Here is a 16,183-nt window from a genome sequence, read left to right as displayed (position 1 = left end):
TAAATAAAATGTTTGTACATAAATTCCATAAATAAATAAAATTAAATTAAATTAAAAACAAGGCAGAGGGCATAACCAGCTGCTGGAGAAACATTTCAAGGATGATGTGACGTGGACTGAGGCATGTGTTTTGCTCTCCTTGATCTGGAAACCAAGCCTTACGAGGAGAGGTTGAAGGAGCTGGGTAAGTTTAGCTTGGAAAGCAGGAGACTGAGAGGAGATATGAGAGACATAGTCACATATCTGAAGGGCTCCCACGTGGAAGATGGAGCAAGCTTGTTTCCTCCTGCCCTGGAGAATGGGACTCGAACCCATGGTTTCAAGTTACAAGAAAGAAGATTCCAACTAAACGGCAGGAAGAACTTTCAAGCAGTAAGAGCTGTTGGAGAGGGGAACGGCCTCCTCTGGAAGGCTCTCCTTCCTCGGAGGTTTATAAGCAGAGGTTAGCCATCTGTCATCGATGCTTTAGCATTGTAGCATTGCCGGGGGGTTGGACTAGATGACCCTCGGGGCCCAGCTCTACAGTTTTAAAATTCTATGATGTGTCTTTCACTCTACTTTCATTGGAGCTACAAGAGAGATATGGAGGAGGGGGGTCTGCAACACAGAAGCTGGCTGAGCAATAATGACACACGTCCTATGCGCGGTTTGCCCGAAGCTCGTTCAAGGCCGATGCGACTCTGGCTCCTTGGGCAGTGAACCATGTTGATCGACTTAGTCAGCGGAGCCTGTGCGGAGAAGGCTAACTGGAGGCTGGGACTGTGACGACGGCGATGATGTTAAACTTGTTCAGCCGCCAGGAAAGGGAGAGGACTTGCCGGCCGACCCAAAAGAGATGTGCTCAGCTTGGTTCTGCATTTTCCCTTTAAGAATGCAACACAACAACTCTCTCTTCTGTTGCAGAGAAGGTGAAAAGGCCTGGAAATCCGAAAGAAGAGCGCTTACCAAAATATCACTTAATTGAAAGAGCGAGCTGCATTGCTGCACAGCAATGAAGCCCACGAAAATGAGAAATGAAAAGCTAGAAAATCTCATTCATCTGCAGCAATTTGTCAGGCGATCTGCTTTCATCAAAGGGCACATGTCTCAAAGTTTTATAGCAGAGTGGGGACACCCACCGGCTGCCTAAGATCCAGGATATGGCCCTGCCAGAGTGCCGGGCATCCCATAATAGTGTGGCAGATCTGCAAAAGAGGACAAAATTTGAATGCCCCTTTAAACTGTGAGCTGGGATGGTTATTCCACTAGTTTGAATCAATCCATTTGGAGGTTCTGGTCAGGATAGGGCTTGAGCAACACCCTCAGGTACCCAGTGGCAGATCACAAACACAACACACAATTATACAATTATAACAGTCCTGGTGCCATATGGTGCTAGAGGAGACTCTTGAGAGTCCTATGGACTGCAAGAAGATCAAACCTCTCCATTCTTCAGGAAATCAGCCCTGAGTGCTCACTGGAAGGACAGATCCTGAAGCTAAGGCTCCAATACGTTGGCCACCTAATGAGAAGAAAAGACCCTGATGTTGGGGAAGATGGAGGGCACAAGGAGAAGGGGACGACAGAGGATGAGATGGTTGGACAGTGTTCTCGAAGCTACCAGCATGAGTTTGACCAAACTGCGGGAGGCAGTGGAAGACAGGAGTGCCTGGCATGCTCTGGTCCATGGGGTCATGAAGAGTCAGACACAACTAAACGACTAAACAACAACAATCCTGGAGAATCCTGGGAACTTTGGTTTGTTAAGTGTGCCAGGAACTGTAGCTCTGTGAGGTCGGCATCCTTAGCAAAATACAGTGGCACCTTGGTTCTCAAACGCCTTGGTTCTCAAATGCTGAAAATCCAGAAGTAAGCGTTCTGGTTTTCGAATGTTTTTCAGAAGCTGAACGTCCGATGCGGCTGTCGGCTATTGTTTCCAGGGCGGCTGCACTAATCAGAATCTGCGCCTTGGTTTTTGAACATTTTGGGAGTAAAACGGACTTCCGGAATGGTTGCTATTTATTTTGCATTTTTGTTTTTGAGGCTTTTATGATTAATTTGTTTTTGTGACTATGTGGAACCCAGTTCAGCTTCTGATTGATTGTGTGACTGCGGAAATGGATAAAAGCCCACCATCCAAACAATGACTATCATCAGCGCAGGTAAGAAGAAAAAATAATTTTCATTTTTATCATCTACAATACTATCGTATTTATTTTATAGTACAGTACATTGATTATTGCTTTCATTTTATAGATCAATGGTCTCGTTAGACAGTAAAATCCATGTTAAATTGCTGCTTCAGGGGTTGTTTTTAAAAGTCTGGAAAAGATTAATCTGTTTTGCATTACCTTCTATGGGAAAGCACGCCTTGGTTTTGGAATGGACTTCCGGAACGGATTAAGTTTGAGAACCAAGATACCACTGTATATTGTTTTAATACTATTAAGGCTTAATTGTTTTTTAATTATTATCGTTTATATGTTTTATTTAGCTTCCTGTGTCTCGGTTGCTTTAATTTGCGTGAGCAAAGCCGGGATATACCGTAAATAATGACAATGAATAATATCAGGGGAAATCGCTTTACGTGGCTAGCAATACTGCCTGCCAAAAGAATAGAAACAAAACGCGTTGTATTAAATGAAACTCCCACTTAAATGCTGATTTATTTATTTTTCCTGGGGGCTTTAAAAAGAGTGTTATCCGCCAAACCGATTTGGAAATGTGGAGAACTGGAGGAACCCAAAGAGTTTATTTCTGCATCCTTAACGCCAAAGACCTCCGAGCTCCTCCGGGCTAGGGAGCCCTGGGGGCGGGGCAGGCAGGCAGGTAGGAGGGGGCTGTAAGTGGGCGTGGCCTGCCCCGCCCCCGCCCCTCGCCCGTCAGCTGTTGCTAAGCGGGCCGGAGCTCTGCCCGCGGATTGGCCGCTGCGCCGCGGTATATAAAGCGGGCGCCGGCGCGGGTGGCAGCAGTTCGGGGTGCTGGGCAGCGGCGGCGGCGGCTCCGGGATGGTGGCTGCACCGGCGGGGGGGCTGCAGCAGCAACAACAGCAGCGCCAGCGAGCGAGGGGCAGCAGCGCCAGGCGGGCGTCGCGGGGCGCCTTCCCGGTGAGCTTCCCCGCGGGGGGGGGGAGGCGGGTGCTTGCAGGGAATCGCGGCTGGGGGGGTGGGCGGGAAGGAAGGCAATGCATGGCTGTTTGTTTGCTTGTATGTGTGGGTGCGTGCATGTTTGCATACGGGGGGGGGATATAGGGGCCTCGGCAGAAAGCTAGGCCCGCACCCCAGATCCTTTTGCAAAAATAAAATGAGAGGCGCAGTTTAAAGGGGGGGGGCGCGTGGGAAGCCCCCTCGCCGCCACCTCTCTCTAGACGAGCCTTGGTGGTTGCAGAAAAGTTGCGGAGGGTGCAGAGGCGGAAAGTGCGGCGCCAAGACCCTTCGATCCGGCGGGGGCGGTTGCCCGGTTCCCCCCCCCCCCTTTCCCCTTCCTCTTCCCCCACCCGCGCCCCTCCTCCGCCACCGCGAACAAAGGAAGAGGCCGGCTCTGCGCACAGCCGAGCTGCTGCGGCTGCAGCCTGGTGGGTGGGGGGCTGGAGGGGTGGCTGCTGAGGTTGCAAAAGCCGCGCCTGCGTTGCATGCATGCGTAGCAAAGCCGACCCCCCCCCCTCAAAAAAAATATGCATGCAAAGGTCCAGTGCATGGGGCGCGGTTCGGGCAGCTTGGTGTGGAGGGGGAAGGGTCTTCGTCTTCTGTGTCCCGTCCCCCCCACCCAATTGAGAGGCCTGGTATAGTTGGCCGTAGTTGAGTTGCAACCCCCACCCCACCCCGATCCCAGCCCCCTCCAGACTTGCGTGTTTCAGTCATCCTTCTCTCTTCTCCCTCCTCGTAAAATCTGTCTTTTAGGCGAAGATTTGTGGGGGGGGGGGAGGTCCCTGCCCATGGCAGTGCATGCATGCACGCACACACACACACCCACACCCACACCCCACCACATTCTGCGCCATGTGCCTCCGAGCGCAGAGCCCACCCCCTGCTCACGTCGCCATCCCAGCGCATGCAAAGACATGCGGGGCCACGGCAGCGCACTCTCCTCGCGGCTCTTACTCAGTTGCGTCCTGCTTCCCCAGGGAAAAAATATACAATTGCGCCCAGAATATTTCCTTTTCCTTCTCCTCCTGCAACAGCCCTGCTCCTATCAACCCCAAACCAAACAGACCCTCTGTTTGGGCAGAGATGAGGAACCTGTCAAAGGACAGCCTGCTCTGTCTGTTTACGTTTTGCCCCCCCAAATGTCACGCACCAAAGGTTTGCATTGCCCCACAGCTGTGGTTGCATTTGTGCAGGGAGTGGAGTGGACAGGAAGCGGGTGTCAGGATGCCTTCAGCAGACAACTGCAGACGCTGGGAGTTGGGGGCAGCTGGTTGTGTTTATTTCTGGCCAAGGGGGCTGTGCGTTGCATTTCCCCGGGGATCTAGAGAATTTGCAGAATCTGAAGGAGGCAGAGGGGAAACTGAACTGAATACCCCAGGGTTTGCTTGCAAGGGGAAAGGGGCTTCCCAGGGGGAGGGAGACAGCTTTTGATGCCTCCAGCCAGCGGAACATCATTGGCTGGGGAGAGATGCTCATTTTTTGCAGCCTTGGTGAACTGTCGGTTGGCGAGCATAATGAGCCATTGAACGCTTGCCCTTTCAGCAGAGGCGGTCTGTGTGTTGCTTGGTGCTACGCGTCGTTGTTAGTGTGTGGGACGCTCCCCTTGGCGTCGATGTACAAATGACCTGTCCCCTTGATTTCCTTCTGGCCAATGGGGTTTGCGTGCATCGTTTATGGTGGCGGCTTTTCGGACGCCGGGGACTGCTTTGCCGCAGAGCTGCCGTGTGGCTCGAGATAGCCAGGTTTCTCCTCCACCATCAAGGGCTTTTGGCACGAATGAGATTATGTAATCCTCTTTGCCCGCAGACTGGAATGGACACTGGATTATAAACACAGCTGGGACCCTTCCGGGAGGAGTTGTGGCTGAGCGGTGGGGCAACTCTTCTGCATGTAGAAGGTCCCACTTTGAGTCTTGGGCGTCTCCAGGCACAGCTGGGGAAGAGTCCCTGCCTGAGAATCCTTGGCACTGAATATTGGCAGTGCCGCCCAATGCATAGAGCAGCTTTCTGTGCACATGGTGACAGCCAAGCAGAGCTGAGCTGTAGACCAGGAGACTTCTAGAGCAGTCCCTTGAGCTTCTGCTGCCCTGGAGGTGAAGTGTTGTGATGTAAAAACAGGGCTTTTTAAGTGAGTGTGGGTTTTTTCTGCCCGTAATAGCGGCCCACCCCTCTCTTCCAAGCCCAGGGAATTATCATTGGACTAGATCCATGCTCATAAGTGATAAAGCAACCTCAAAGGTCCTGTAGTCCAACCCATTTGAGATGCTGAAGATTCCCACTGCTACAGCATCCCTGATGGGTTGGCATCCAGCGCCGCTGCATAGTTGTCTCGATGAACGAGAGACTGCCGCTTTCTGAGACGGCCTCTTCCGTTCTCGAACAGCTCATGGGCTGAAAGATTGGACTAGATGAACCTCAGGGTCCCTTCTAACTCTACAATTCTTCAAGATGTCAAGTCCCCAATCCCCTATTGGTGGCTTTTTTTACTACGATTGTTTAAGGACAGTGCGGCCTCGCAAGACGAAATTAATTCGTTCCGCAAGTTTTTTCTTCTTGCGAGTTTTTCGTCTTGCGAAGCACGGTTTCCCATAGGAATGCATTGAAAATCAATCAATGCGTTCCTATGGAGACTGTCCGGGGACAGAGGGGAAGTGCCGCGCGCCTTCCCCTCTGTCCCCGGACCTGTTTAAAGCAAGGGGCGGCGGGGAGAAGATTGCTTCTCCCCGTTGCCTGCCCCGCAATCTCCGGGGACAGCGGGGAAGGCGCGCTGCGCTTCCCCGCTATCCCCGGAGCTTGCGGGGCAAGCTTCGTTTTGCGAAGCAAGCCCATAGGGAGATGCGGCTTGCGAAGCGGCTAAGAAAACGAAAAACTCCTTCGTCTAGCGAGTTTTTCGTCTTCCGAGGCGTTCATCCTGCGGGGCACCACTGTACCAGTTGTCTGGAGGGGAGTTGCAGCACCGCTGTGTTTCTTAATCCAGAGGAAAGGTTGCGCAGTGATTTAAGCTGTGGTTGTCCCTACATCTGATAGAAGACTTTGTTGGGATAACCCCCACTTCTGCCCCTCTCACTGTGGACCTAATGAACTGGCCTCCAACTGGGAGTAAGAGCGGCCTGCAGCCTCTTAACTTTCCCATCTCTTTTTCAAAAAAACATGCTTGCAGAAGCCTTGTGACTTTGTGTCACCGCTGTCTGGGTTGATGACTAGCGCTGTGATTTGTGTGCGTTGTTCTCCCGCCCTGACTTGGTGAGGTTCTGAGAGATTTATGGTCCGTGCCAGGAGAGACTGAGTAGATCCAGCTACCTGGCTTTTATGGGGGGACGGGGGACGGGACCACTTTTCCCCTAAGAGAGGCTGGCGTTCAAAACATGCTCGGGATAAAAAGCCCTTCGTCTAGACCCGATACGGGGTTCTTTCCCTCTTTTTTGCAGTGATTTCTTCAGAGGACGGCGAAATCTACTTCGACATTGCAGAGAGATGACTTTGACACTAGCTGCATTCACTTGCTGTTTCGTTTCCCCAGCTGTTAATTTCCTCCATTATATCTGAGTTTCCTTCACACGGCTTTGGAAATATAGCGGAATATGGCACTCATTTCCATGTCGTTTGCTTATTTTTTTTCTGGAAAGCAAGTAACACCGAAATGAGCTCTGCACTTGTGCTATATTTCACTGTATATCTGGAAGTGTTTGGGGGTCTTTTTTGTCTGTGTTGCCCAAGCTCAGATATAATGCCGCAATTAGCAGGTAGGGAAACATCAGGAAAAGAGAGTTAATGGTTGTGTGAGTCCAGTCACGATTGTGTCGTGGTTCTTAGTCTCTGGGGAACATCAGCAGGAGAGATACTCTTGTACTCAAGCCCTGCTAGTGAGCTTCTTAGTTTCTAATACAGTGGTACCTCGGGTTAAGTACTTAATTCGTTCCTGAGGTCCGTTCTTAACCTGAAACACCACTTTAGCTAATGGGGCCTCCTGCTGCCGCCGCGCCACCAGAGCACGATTTCTGTTTTCATCCTGAAGCAAAGTTCTTAACCTGAAGCACTATTTCTGGGTTAGCGGAGTCTGTAACCTGAAGCGTATGTAACCCGAGGTACCACTGTACTGCTGTGTAAAGGGCTCTTTTCTCTGTCCTGACTCAGCTACCCCAGTTTCCCTGGATGGCTCTGAGTTCTAGTTCTGTACAGGGCGACGACGTCACCTTTTAACCGTGCTCACATTCAAGTTCAGAAACTGCAGTTTGGGTCAGAGAGCCCCCCCCCAATGGCTGGCACCCAGCAGCTGTGAAGCGCAACAGCCGTTCTGGAAATGTTAAAACGGAGCACCGGAAAATCGAGCTGGCAAGCAGCTAGCATCAATAATGACAGATCTGATTAAGGGATCCCACATTAAAAGCCTGTCAAAACCACAATGGTCTTAAAAAATGTATAAACCTCTGGCATTTCCATAACTTTAGTCACATTTTTTTTTCTAGATCAAAAAGCCCAAATGTTGTAAGTCTCATAGGGGACTTGCCAGATTTCCCCCCCCCCTTTTTTTTTTTATAGATAGGGCTACTATTAATGCCATCTTCAGTGTGGCCATGCCATAGATGTCTCCTAACTTGGGTCTCACTGCTGTGGAATGAAGCCCGGAATGGTTAATCCAGAATGTTTGCTATCCTTTCTCTACCACCTGTTATCTATCACTGCCCTGCCTCCAGCACTTGTTGGGATCTCGTTCCAAGCTCCACACCCCACCCCACCCAGATCCCATCTGTTATTCCATCTAAGCAGCTGAAAACTCCCATCTAAACAACCTTATTTAGCTAGTAAGGACACCATAAGCACCCAACTGACTCAGGCCAAAGGCAGTGTTAGAAGCCAAATGGCTCCTTAAACCAAGGTTTCCATTGTCTAGTTGCCATTTGATGGCAGGCCTGCTCTAAAGTCTTATTTTTCAAATGATGGACTGTGATTGATTCTCTAGCTTGTTCAAGCTGTTCTAGCTTGTTCAAGAGGACAGACTTGAGCTAGAATAAGAGTGTTGAGAACTTAAAAGAAGAAAAGACACTTGTCCACATACAGTGGTACCTTGGTTTAAGAACAGCTTAGTTTATGAACAACTTGGATTAAGAACACTGCAAAGTAGGTGTTTTGGTTTGTGAACGTTGCCTTGGAATAAGAACATGTTTCACTTCCTGTTGAGTGTGTTCCATTTGTAAGTTGAGTCCCCCACTGCTATGGGAAAGCATGCCTTGGTTTAAGAACGGACATCTGGAACAGATTAAGTTCGTAAACCAAGGTACCACTGCATATATTGGCCTATTCCTCTTTTTCTTAATGGTGACAAGGACCATTCATAACATAAGAGTATTCTTCACAACTGTGAGCAGGGCAGGTAAGTGAAGAGAAGCGACGGCAATGAACTTAACGTTCACTGCTCCTGCCCGGGGTGCGCAGAAAAAAAACATTTTGGTTCCTGAAATTCATTCTGATTGCCCAGATAAAATATAGCTGACAGAATTCTACTGACAGTTACAGATAGGTAGCCGTGTTGGTCTGCCATAGTCAAAACAAAACAAATTCCTTCCAGTAGCACCTTAAAGACCAACTAAGTCAGTTCTTGGTATGAGCTTTCGTGTGCATGCACACTTCTTCAGATACCAGAATTCTACTGGTTGGGGGATTAGTGCGTGAAAACAGTCCAGATCCAATGATCCCCAGTTGGAGATTTCAGGCACCATCCTGGCACCCAGGCACCAATAACTAGGTGCAAAATGTGCCTAGCTAATTTGGATCACTGGCCAAAGGGGACCTACAGCCCCTCCCCCCCCACGTCCCAAGGGGCACCAGGTTGACAAAGTCTGAAATAAGAAGCTCCTTCAAGCAAAGCTGAGATATCGGTGGCTTAAAATACTTTTCAGGGCAGAATTGCAGCTTGCAAACACTGCAAGCACATTTTAAAGTTTTTGTGTCTGCACAGCAGTGGCTGGGAATTGCAAATAGGGAGAGCGCCATTGCCCGCCGGTCCTGATTTCTGGCTTTCTGCGGGCATCTGGCTGGCCGCTGTGAGGAGACGGTGATGGAGTTGGGTGCTTTGGGCCTCATCCAGCAGCCTCTGCACCCTCAGGCAGTTGCACCCTGCAGACCAGACTGGTGCCATCTCCCCTCGTATGGCAAGAGGAGGTGATTCATTCCAGGGCTCCCTTCCCTTTGTTGGCATGGATGCTGCCAACCGGCGGCGCCTTCTCACCCCTGTGCGCTTGTGGAGACGCCAAACCCGTTGTGCCAGCTTTGAGAGTTTTGTGACCTTTCAAGCAGAGGATGATTATTACTCTCTTTCTCCCTGGCTGTGGTGTGAGGAAGAGAACCTCGAGAGTCCTGTGAGTCAGGATGAGGGAGGAATTGGGCTTGGTTTGCATTTAATGTGCATCTCCCTAATTCAGGAGGTCACAGACTTGCTGGATCAGTGACCCACATCCTGTCCAGTATTCTGTTCTCACAGTGGCCAACCAGCTGCCTGTGGGGAGACCAGCTGATACTCAAATGCATTGCTGCCTGTGGAGCAAAGCCAATATGGATTCCAGCCTTCTCTCCATGACTTTCTCTACGTGGGGCTACCTTTGAACTCTACGTGGGGCTACCTTTGAAGGTGACTCGGAAACTACAACTAATCCAGAACGCGGCAGCTAGACTGGTGACTGGGGGCGGCCGCCGAGACCACATAACACCGGTCTTGAAAGACCTACATTGGCTCCCAGTACGTTTCCGAGCACAATTCAAAGTGTTGGTGCTGACCTTTAAAGCCCTAAACGGCCTCGGCCCAGTATACCTGAAGGAGCATCTCCACCCCCATCATTCTGCCTGGATGCTGCGGTCCAGCGCCGAGGGCGTTCTGGCGGTTCCCTCGTTGCGAGAAGCAAAGCTAGAGGGAACCAGGCAGAGGGCCTTCTCGGTAGTGGCGCCCGCCCTGTGGAACGCCCTTCCAGCAGATGTCAAAGCGATAAACAACTACCTGACATTCAGAAGACATCTTAAGGCAGCCCTGTTCAGGGAAGTTTTTAATGTGTGATATTTTACTGTATTTTTGTTTTTTATGGAAGCCGCCCAGAGTGGCTGGGGAGGCCCAGCCAGATGGGCGGGGTATAAATAATAAATTATTATTATTATTATTTATTATTTCTCCCATCCTCTTTTAAAGTTGTTTTAAAGTATTGCAGGGGGTTGGACTAGATGACCCTTGTGGTCCCTTCCAGCGCTACAATTCTCTGATTTTAAGTGGGTGGCCTTCCCCAAGGGAGTGAATTGCATCGTTTCACTATGTGCTGTGCGAAGAAGGACTTAATCTGTCCTGAATCCACCCAGTTTCCTCTTACTCACTTTCTCAATTTCATGTTTAATTTTATAACTTGAATTTTCTGAAACAGTACGGGATCCAAAACACCCACCGCCCTTCCAGATTTGCTCTTCTCAAGAGTTTTGCAATGCCGTTCTCTAGCCAAGCAACGTGCAAAGTGCGTATACCGCAGTAACGTGTTGCTAAAAAAAATATGTATGTGGTAGTGAAAATAAAATGCAGGCGTGAATGTGTCAGAAATCCACACTCAAAACGCTAGTGAATTTTTATAAGAACTTTGTATTTGGCCCTCGGGAGGCTGCTTGGATCGGATGTGGCCCTCGGGTTGAAAAGGGTGTAAGAGAGGCAGGGTGCTTCGGGCACAAGCAATTGCATGGATGGAGTTTGGTTTATGCTTCCGGAAACTTGTGGGTCTCCATAGGACCGCCTTGAGCATCTCCACTCCACAGTTTTGACACCCGATGCTCGGAGAGCGTGGAGGATGCTGGCAAGGTTTCAAGCATCCTCTGGTAATTGCTTGGAATAGCTATAAAAAGCAAACCCGAGATCTTGGAGTGACTGACAAAAGACCAGCAGGAACAGGGCTGGGTGGTGAGCTGACAGCGATACTGCGGTTGAGTCAGGATAAGCCCCTCGGGACCCAGCTGCACCTTAGCAAATGAATGGGCAGCATCTTCGCTTCACTAAGGTCTACCTCTCCTTGTAGAGACTTTTAGGTATAAAGCACATTGATCTGGGTTTGGATGGCTCCCCCCCCCCCAGTAGGGCAGTGATGGACCAAATTCAGGCCCTGTCCCAAGGCCCTCTGCTGAGCTGACAGCACTCTTCCCAGGCCACACCCTTTCTTGGCCACACCCCTTCGTCCTCTCTGCTTTGCATCCTTGAGTGTTTCTGCCTGACTGGAATTTGTCCTTCAGCTGTGATGATGCCTCTGGCTTGCCTGGACAGAGGGTACGTTGGACGACAGGGACGCGGGTGGTGCTGTGGTCTAAACCACTGAGCCTCTTGGGCTTGCTGATCGGAAGGTCGGTGGTTCGAATCCCTGCAACGGGGTGAGCTCCCGTTGCTCTGTCCCAGCTCCTGCCAACCTTGCAGTTCGAAAGCACGCCAGTGCAAGTAGATAAATAGGTACCACTGTGGCGGGAAGGTAAACATGTTTCTGTGCGCTCTGGCACTCGTCACGGTCCTCCGTGCACCAGTAGCGGTTTAGTCATGCTGGCCACATGACCTGGAAAGCTGTCTGTAGACAAACGCCGGCTCCCTTGGCCTGAAAGCGAGATGAGTGCCGCAACCCCATAGTTGCCTTTGACTAGACTTAACCATCCAGGGGTCCTTTACCTCTTAGGTTGGAAGTCAACTTCCATCATCCCCCATGATATGCTGTTCTGTTGGGGGCTGATGGGGGTTGGATTCCAAAACGTCAGCCGATAAAGCACAAGACTCTTAGGGTTGTGGGTTCAAGCCTTGCATTGGGTAAAAGAGTCTTGCATTGCTGGGGGTTGGGGGTTGGACGCAGTGGTAGAAACTAGTCCGCCGAATGCTAGGCTCCAAATAGCTCCTTCGTAGCCCTGCCAGGAGATATCAGGAATTACAGCTGTCACCTTCTGCCACAAAAGCAGCAGCGCTTATCACCAAGCTGCAGCCCTTAGCCCAAGGCCTCCCGGGCCAGGACCCCAATTATAGTGTGTTTTAACACCTCCAACTTAATTAGCGCCTAGCTTATACATCTTGAGTTTCTAGCACTGCTTGGGACCCTCTTGTGCGTAGCAAGTAAGGAATCAATCAATTGGAAAACAAGAATTGAAATCTGTTCTCCTTATATTCCAGGAGCTAAGGAGCAGCTGAACGCCTCTTCCGACTGACCGGCTCCAAACGGATAAACCGGCAGCCTGTGGCCGGTCGTCGTCAGGAGGCAGCCATGTCGATCATGGACCACAGCCCGACCACCGGGGTGGTGACTGTCATCGTCATCCTGATCGCTATTGCCGCTCTGGGCGCCCTGATCCTGGGCTGCTGGTGTTACCTGCGCCTGCAGAGGATCAGCCAGTCGGAGGACGAGGAGAGCATCGTGGGCGAGGGAGAGACCAAAGAGCCCTTCCTCCTGGTGCAGTATTCTGCCCGCGGGCCGGGCATGGAGAGGAAAACCAAGCTGACCCCCAACGGCACCGAGGCTCACAGCTAACTGGCTGTCTGGGGAAAGGGGGGGTCCGTGTGGCTGGGTTTTGGGGAACCGGTACTGTGAAGCAAACCTCGCCCTCCCGGAACGAGAGGTTTGTCCTGTGGCTATGTATGCACTGAGGACTGCTTCCCCTCTGCCCCTTGAGCATCGCCTCCTTTTTTGGCACAAGGTCCGTTGCCGGCAATGGACAGTTGGGGGACACGGGGGGGGGGGGGTGCGGCGTCGGGAAAGGGGAATGGCAACACTCGGCCTGTTACTTGAATTATTCCACTGAGCCTCTTCGGAACGGAGCTACTGACATAATGTGAACTTCAACTGTGAACTGGCCGTGTACATAGGCAGCCTCTGCGCGGAACGGGATGGATTCGCTTTTGCCGGGGTGGCAGGGAGAAGAGCAGCACTCCTAGACTCCGGGAAGACGCATGGCCGCCGATGGGATTTCTCCAAAGCCAAACTGGGGGGGGGGGGAGGGTTGGGAAGCGGGGAGGGGGTTCTTTTACACTTGCTTCATTTTAGGGGGAGAGGGCGGTGTTGCAGCTGTGTTTTTAGTTTTTTTTTTAATGCTTCAATTTCCTTTAAAAAAACAACAACAACCACCTATATGCTAGAAAATCGACAATCCATTAAGGCCCAATTTTTCCTTTCCAAGCCTGCTTCCCGCCCCCCAGCCCACCCCACCTTTCGCTCTCGACAGTCTTCCTTGATCGGAAGCTGCTTCATCATCTCCTTCCTGGCTCCTGGTGGGATCTTGCTAGATGCCATGTTTTTTCCCCAGCGCAAATAAGGAAGTGTTGTTCTCCATGGCAGGCAGGATCTCTTGCTCAGTTATTTCCTTCAAGGCCTTTTCGGGTAGGTGAGATAGGAAGGTGTCTCCTTTAGTTACTAGATGGGGACCTTGTGGGTCGAAGAGGCTGTCCTTTGAATCGCCCGCTTGTCCATTGGCGAGCAAACCTTCCGAGTCATATTAACTTGTTGCAGCTGTTGTTGAAGCAGGGAAGTGGATTTTCTCTGACTTCGGGGCTCCTCCAAAACTCCTGGAATGCAGGTTGATTGTGGTTTTTTTAAAAAATGTGTTTTTAAGTAGGGGGCCGAAGCAAAAAGGCGCAAGGAAAGAAATGTGCTTTTTGGTGACGCTGTGACCGATTGTAGTGATGTCGAGTGCTCTTCAAGCGTAGTGGCTGTGAGGAAGCTGCCACATCTAACCAAGTCTGAAGCAAGCAGCTAATGACAGCTGTGTTTTCTCCTCCCCCCCCCCCCAAAAAATATGGGTACATAGTCGGAAGGCTGCTGGTGGACTTGGTGGTTGGTGGCTGAGCAGGCCTGGTTTGATAGTAAGCATGTGAGTAAAGAAATGCTTTTCCCGCCCTGCTGAGGCTCCCACTTTTAAAAGCTGTTCTCATGTAACTAGTCCCTAATTTATCTCCTGGTGCACTGATGGTTTACATGCACTCCTGGCTGCCAGGACACTTGTAGACAACCTCTTGTTTTATCAAGATCCACATGACTTTTCGCTCAGCTGTATAGAGCTCGGGATCTGTGTATTTTGTAAATAAGATGCCGTTTGCTTTCTTAAAATGACAGGGCTCCTGTAAATAACTTGACAGAGCAGACAGAGTCTTTCCTTTGTTCATGTTTCTTTAATCTTTGCCGGTTTCCATAATACCCCAGTTGTGTTTCTTTGGTAAGGTTTCGTGGTAGAAGACAGTCTCTTTCTCCCCCTCCCTTATTTTATTTTTTCAAGCAAGACTGGAGTGGGGCAGAACATTCCCCCGTAAACTATCCAGTATTTTTCTTCAAAATATGGGTGCCAACTGCAAATACATCATCAGGCGAGGGTGGCACTTTCAAAGTGCTTAGTTAGCTTTGTTTGCTAAACAGCAGTAAAATAAAAGTTGCTATATTAGATAGCTCCCCTCGAGTTTTGGACTTTGTCTCCAACCATCCTAGCCCCCATGGTCAGTCGGCTGGGACGAAGGGAGCTGGAGTCTAGCCACACATTAAGGGCACCATGTTGGCTACTATTGTTCGAGGGCACCAGAAACTTCTCTGGATTCTCAAAATGCAAATGACTGTCTGTAAATTTAGAGTAATTTGCACAGAAAAATTGAACTGATTTATTTTTCTGGGAAAGCCCCCTAATCACCAGTGAGGCTCTCTGCAAAATTGGGTCACCCCCTACTTTTCAGAAACTTCCCCTCTCAAGCCATTTTGCTGTACCTCGAATCGCCTAGCCAGGCCGAAAGAGGAACAGAGAGGGGCATGGCCCGTTAACCTCGCTCTTGCCAGGGCCCTGCTGTTCCCCTGCCTGTAGTTCTCTTGGGAGCTGAGGAGGGCCAGCAATATGGCACAATGCCCAAGGTGGCAGACGAAGGCTGCTGCCCTATGGGGTTAGGAGGAGCCATTTCTGAGAACCCAGCGCAGAGCTCTTCCCCAGCGTCCTATGGACCCGGGACCGATTTGCAGCTCTGTTTACGTGCTGGGAAACCTGTGTGTGTCGTAGAAGCAGAAGGCAGGTCCCAGAGAGGGGTGGCAGCTGGCATCCCACACTTGATAGCAGAGGGAGATTTGCAGGCCTCTTGTTAACCTCCCTGCTTACCTTCCTTGGAAACGAAGGTGACTTATTGCTCACCAGGGAGGAAAATGCAAGGCTGGAGCAGGCTGCAGTAGGGGAGCCAGCTGCAAAGGCCTGTTGGGGTGCTCACTACAGAGTCTTTTGGCTACTGCTGCACCCAAATAATTGTGCTATCAGCTTCCAGCAAATAGTGCCACCCTTTTCCCCAAGGGCCTCCTGGTTTCTGGTCTACAGAGAGACTGGCAGCAGCTCTCCACTCTTATCAGCCCTTCCTGGAGCCTCCCAGGCTGCCATCTTGTGTTATATAGTCCTCTGTTCCTTTGGTCCAGTTGATTCCACCTGTTTTTGTTCCCCTTCTAGAATTTGTTGCCAGCTGTGTTGCTTAGCAGTAGGAGAGGGCTGCTGCAGGCATGTCGGGGAGAAGAATAGGCAAGCAAGGGTGGGGGAACGACGCTTCCTGGACCAGCTCCTCTGATTTTAGGCAACAGGTGCTTTGGCAGCCCAGGGTGTGATCCAAAGTGGCTCGAGCAGAGGCCAACAGTCTCATTTTCAGCAGGCCTGCACTATTCCCTCATTCATAGGACTCTCTTAGCTGCTTCTCGCCTGGGACAAGCTAACCAAGAGAGTAGTACAGTGGACGCTCGGGTTGTGAACGTGATCCGTGCGGGATGCACATTCGCAACCCACAGCGGCGCGTTGCGATTCGGTGCTTCGGCGCACGCACAACCGCCGAAACCCAGAAGTAACCCATTCTGGTACTTCTGGGTTTCGGTGGGTCTGTAACCTGAAAAAATGCAACCTGCAGCGTCTGTAACCCGAGGTATGACTGTAATGTTTCTGAATGCCAGCTGCTGGGAACCGCAGGAGAAAAGAGTGCTCTTGTGCTCGGATCCTCCTTGCGAGCATCTGCTTGGCCACTGTGAGTACAGGATACTGGACTTATTTGGGCCATTGGCCTGAACCAGCAGGCTCTTATGT

General features: G+C 50.8%; 1 protein-coding gene across 1 annotated transcript; it reads left to right on the top strand.

Annotated features, from left to right (window-relative positions):
• Window positions 1-2,945: 2,945 nt before the first annotated feature.
• On the top strand, window positions 2,946-14,208 carry SNN (stannin). The gene is made up of 2 exons (XM_081840164.1): window positions 2,946-3,086; window positions 12,282-14,208. The coding sequence occupies exon 2, from the start codon at window positions 12,373-12,375 to the stop codon at window positions 12,634-12,636; it is 264 nt and encodes an 87-aa protein (XP_081696290.1). The 5' UTR covers window positions 2,946-3,086; window positions 12,282-12,372; the 3' UTR covers window positions 12,637-14,208.
• The last annotated feature ends 1,975 nt before the right edge of the window (window positions 14,209-16,183 follow it).

Source organism: Podarcis erhardii (genome assembly GCF_964252035.2).
Source record: "Podarcis erhardii genome assembly, chromosome: 14".
Classification (NCBI taxonomy): Eukaryota; Metazoa; Chordata; class Lepidosauria; order Squamata; family Lacertidae; genus Podarcis; species Podarcis erhardii.
This window is presented reverse-complemented; position numbering and strand designations above follow the sequence as displayed.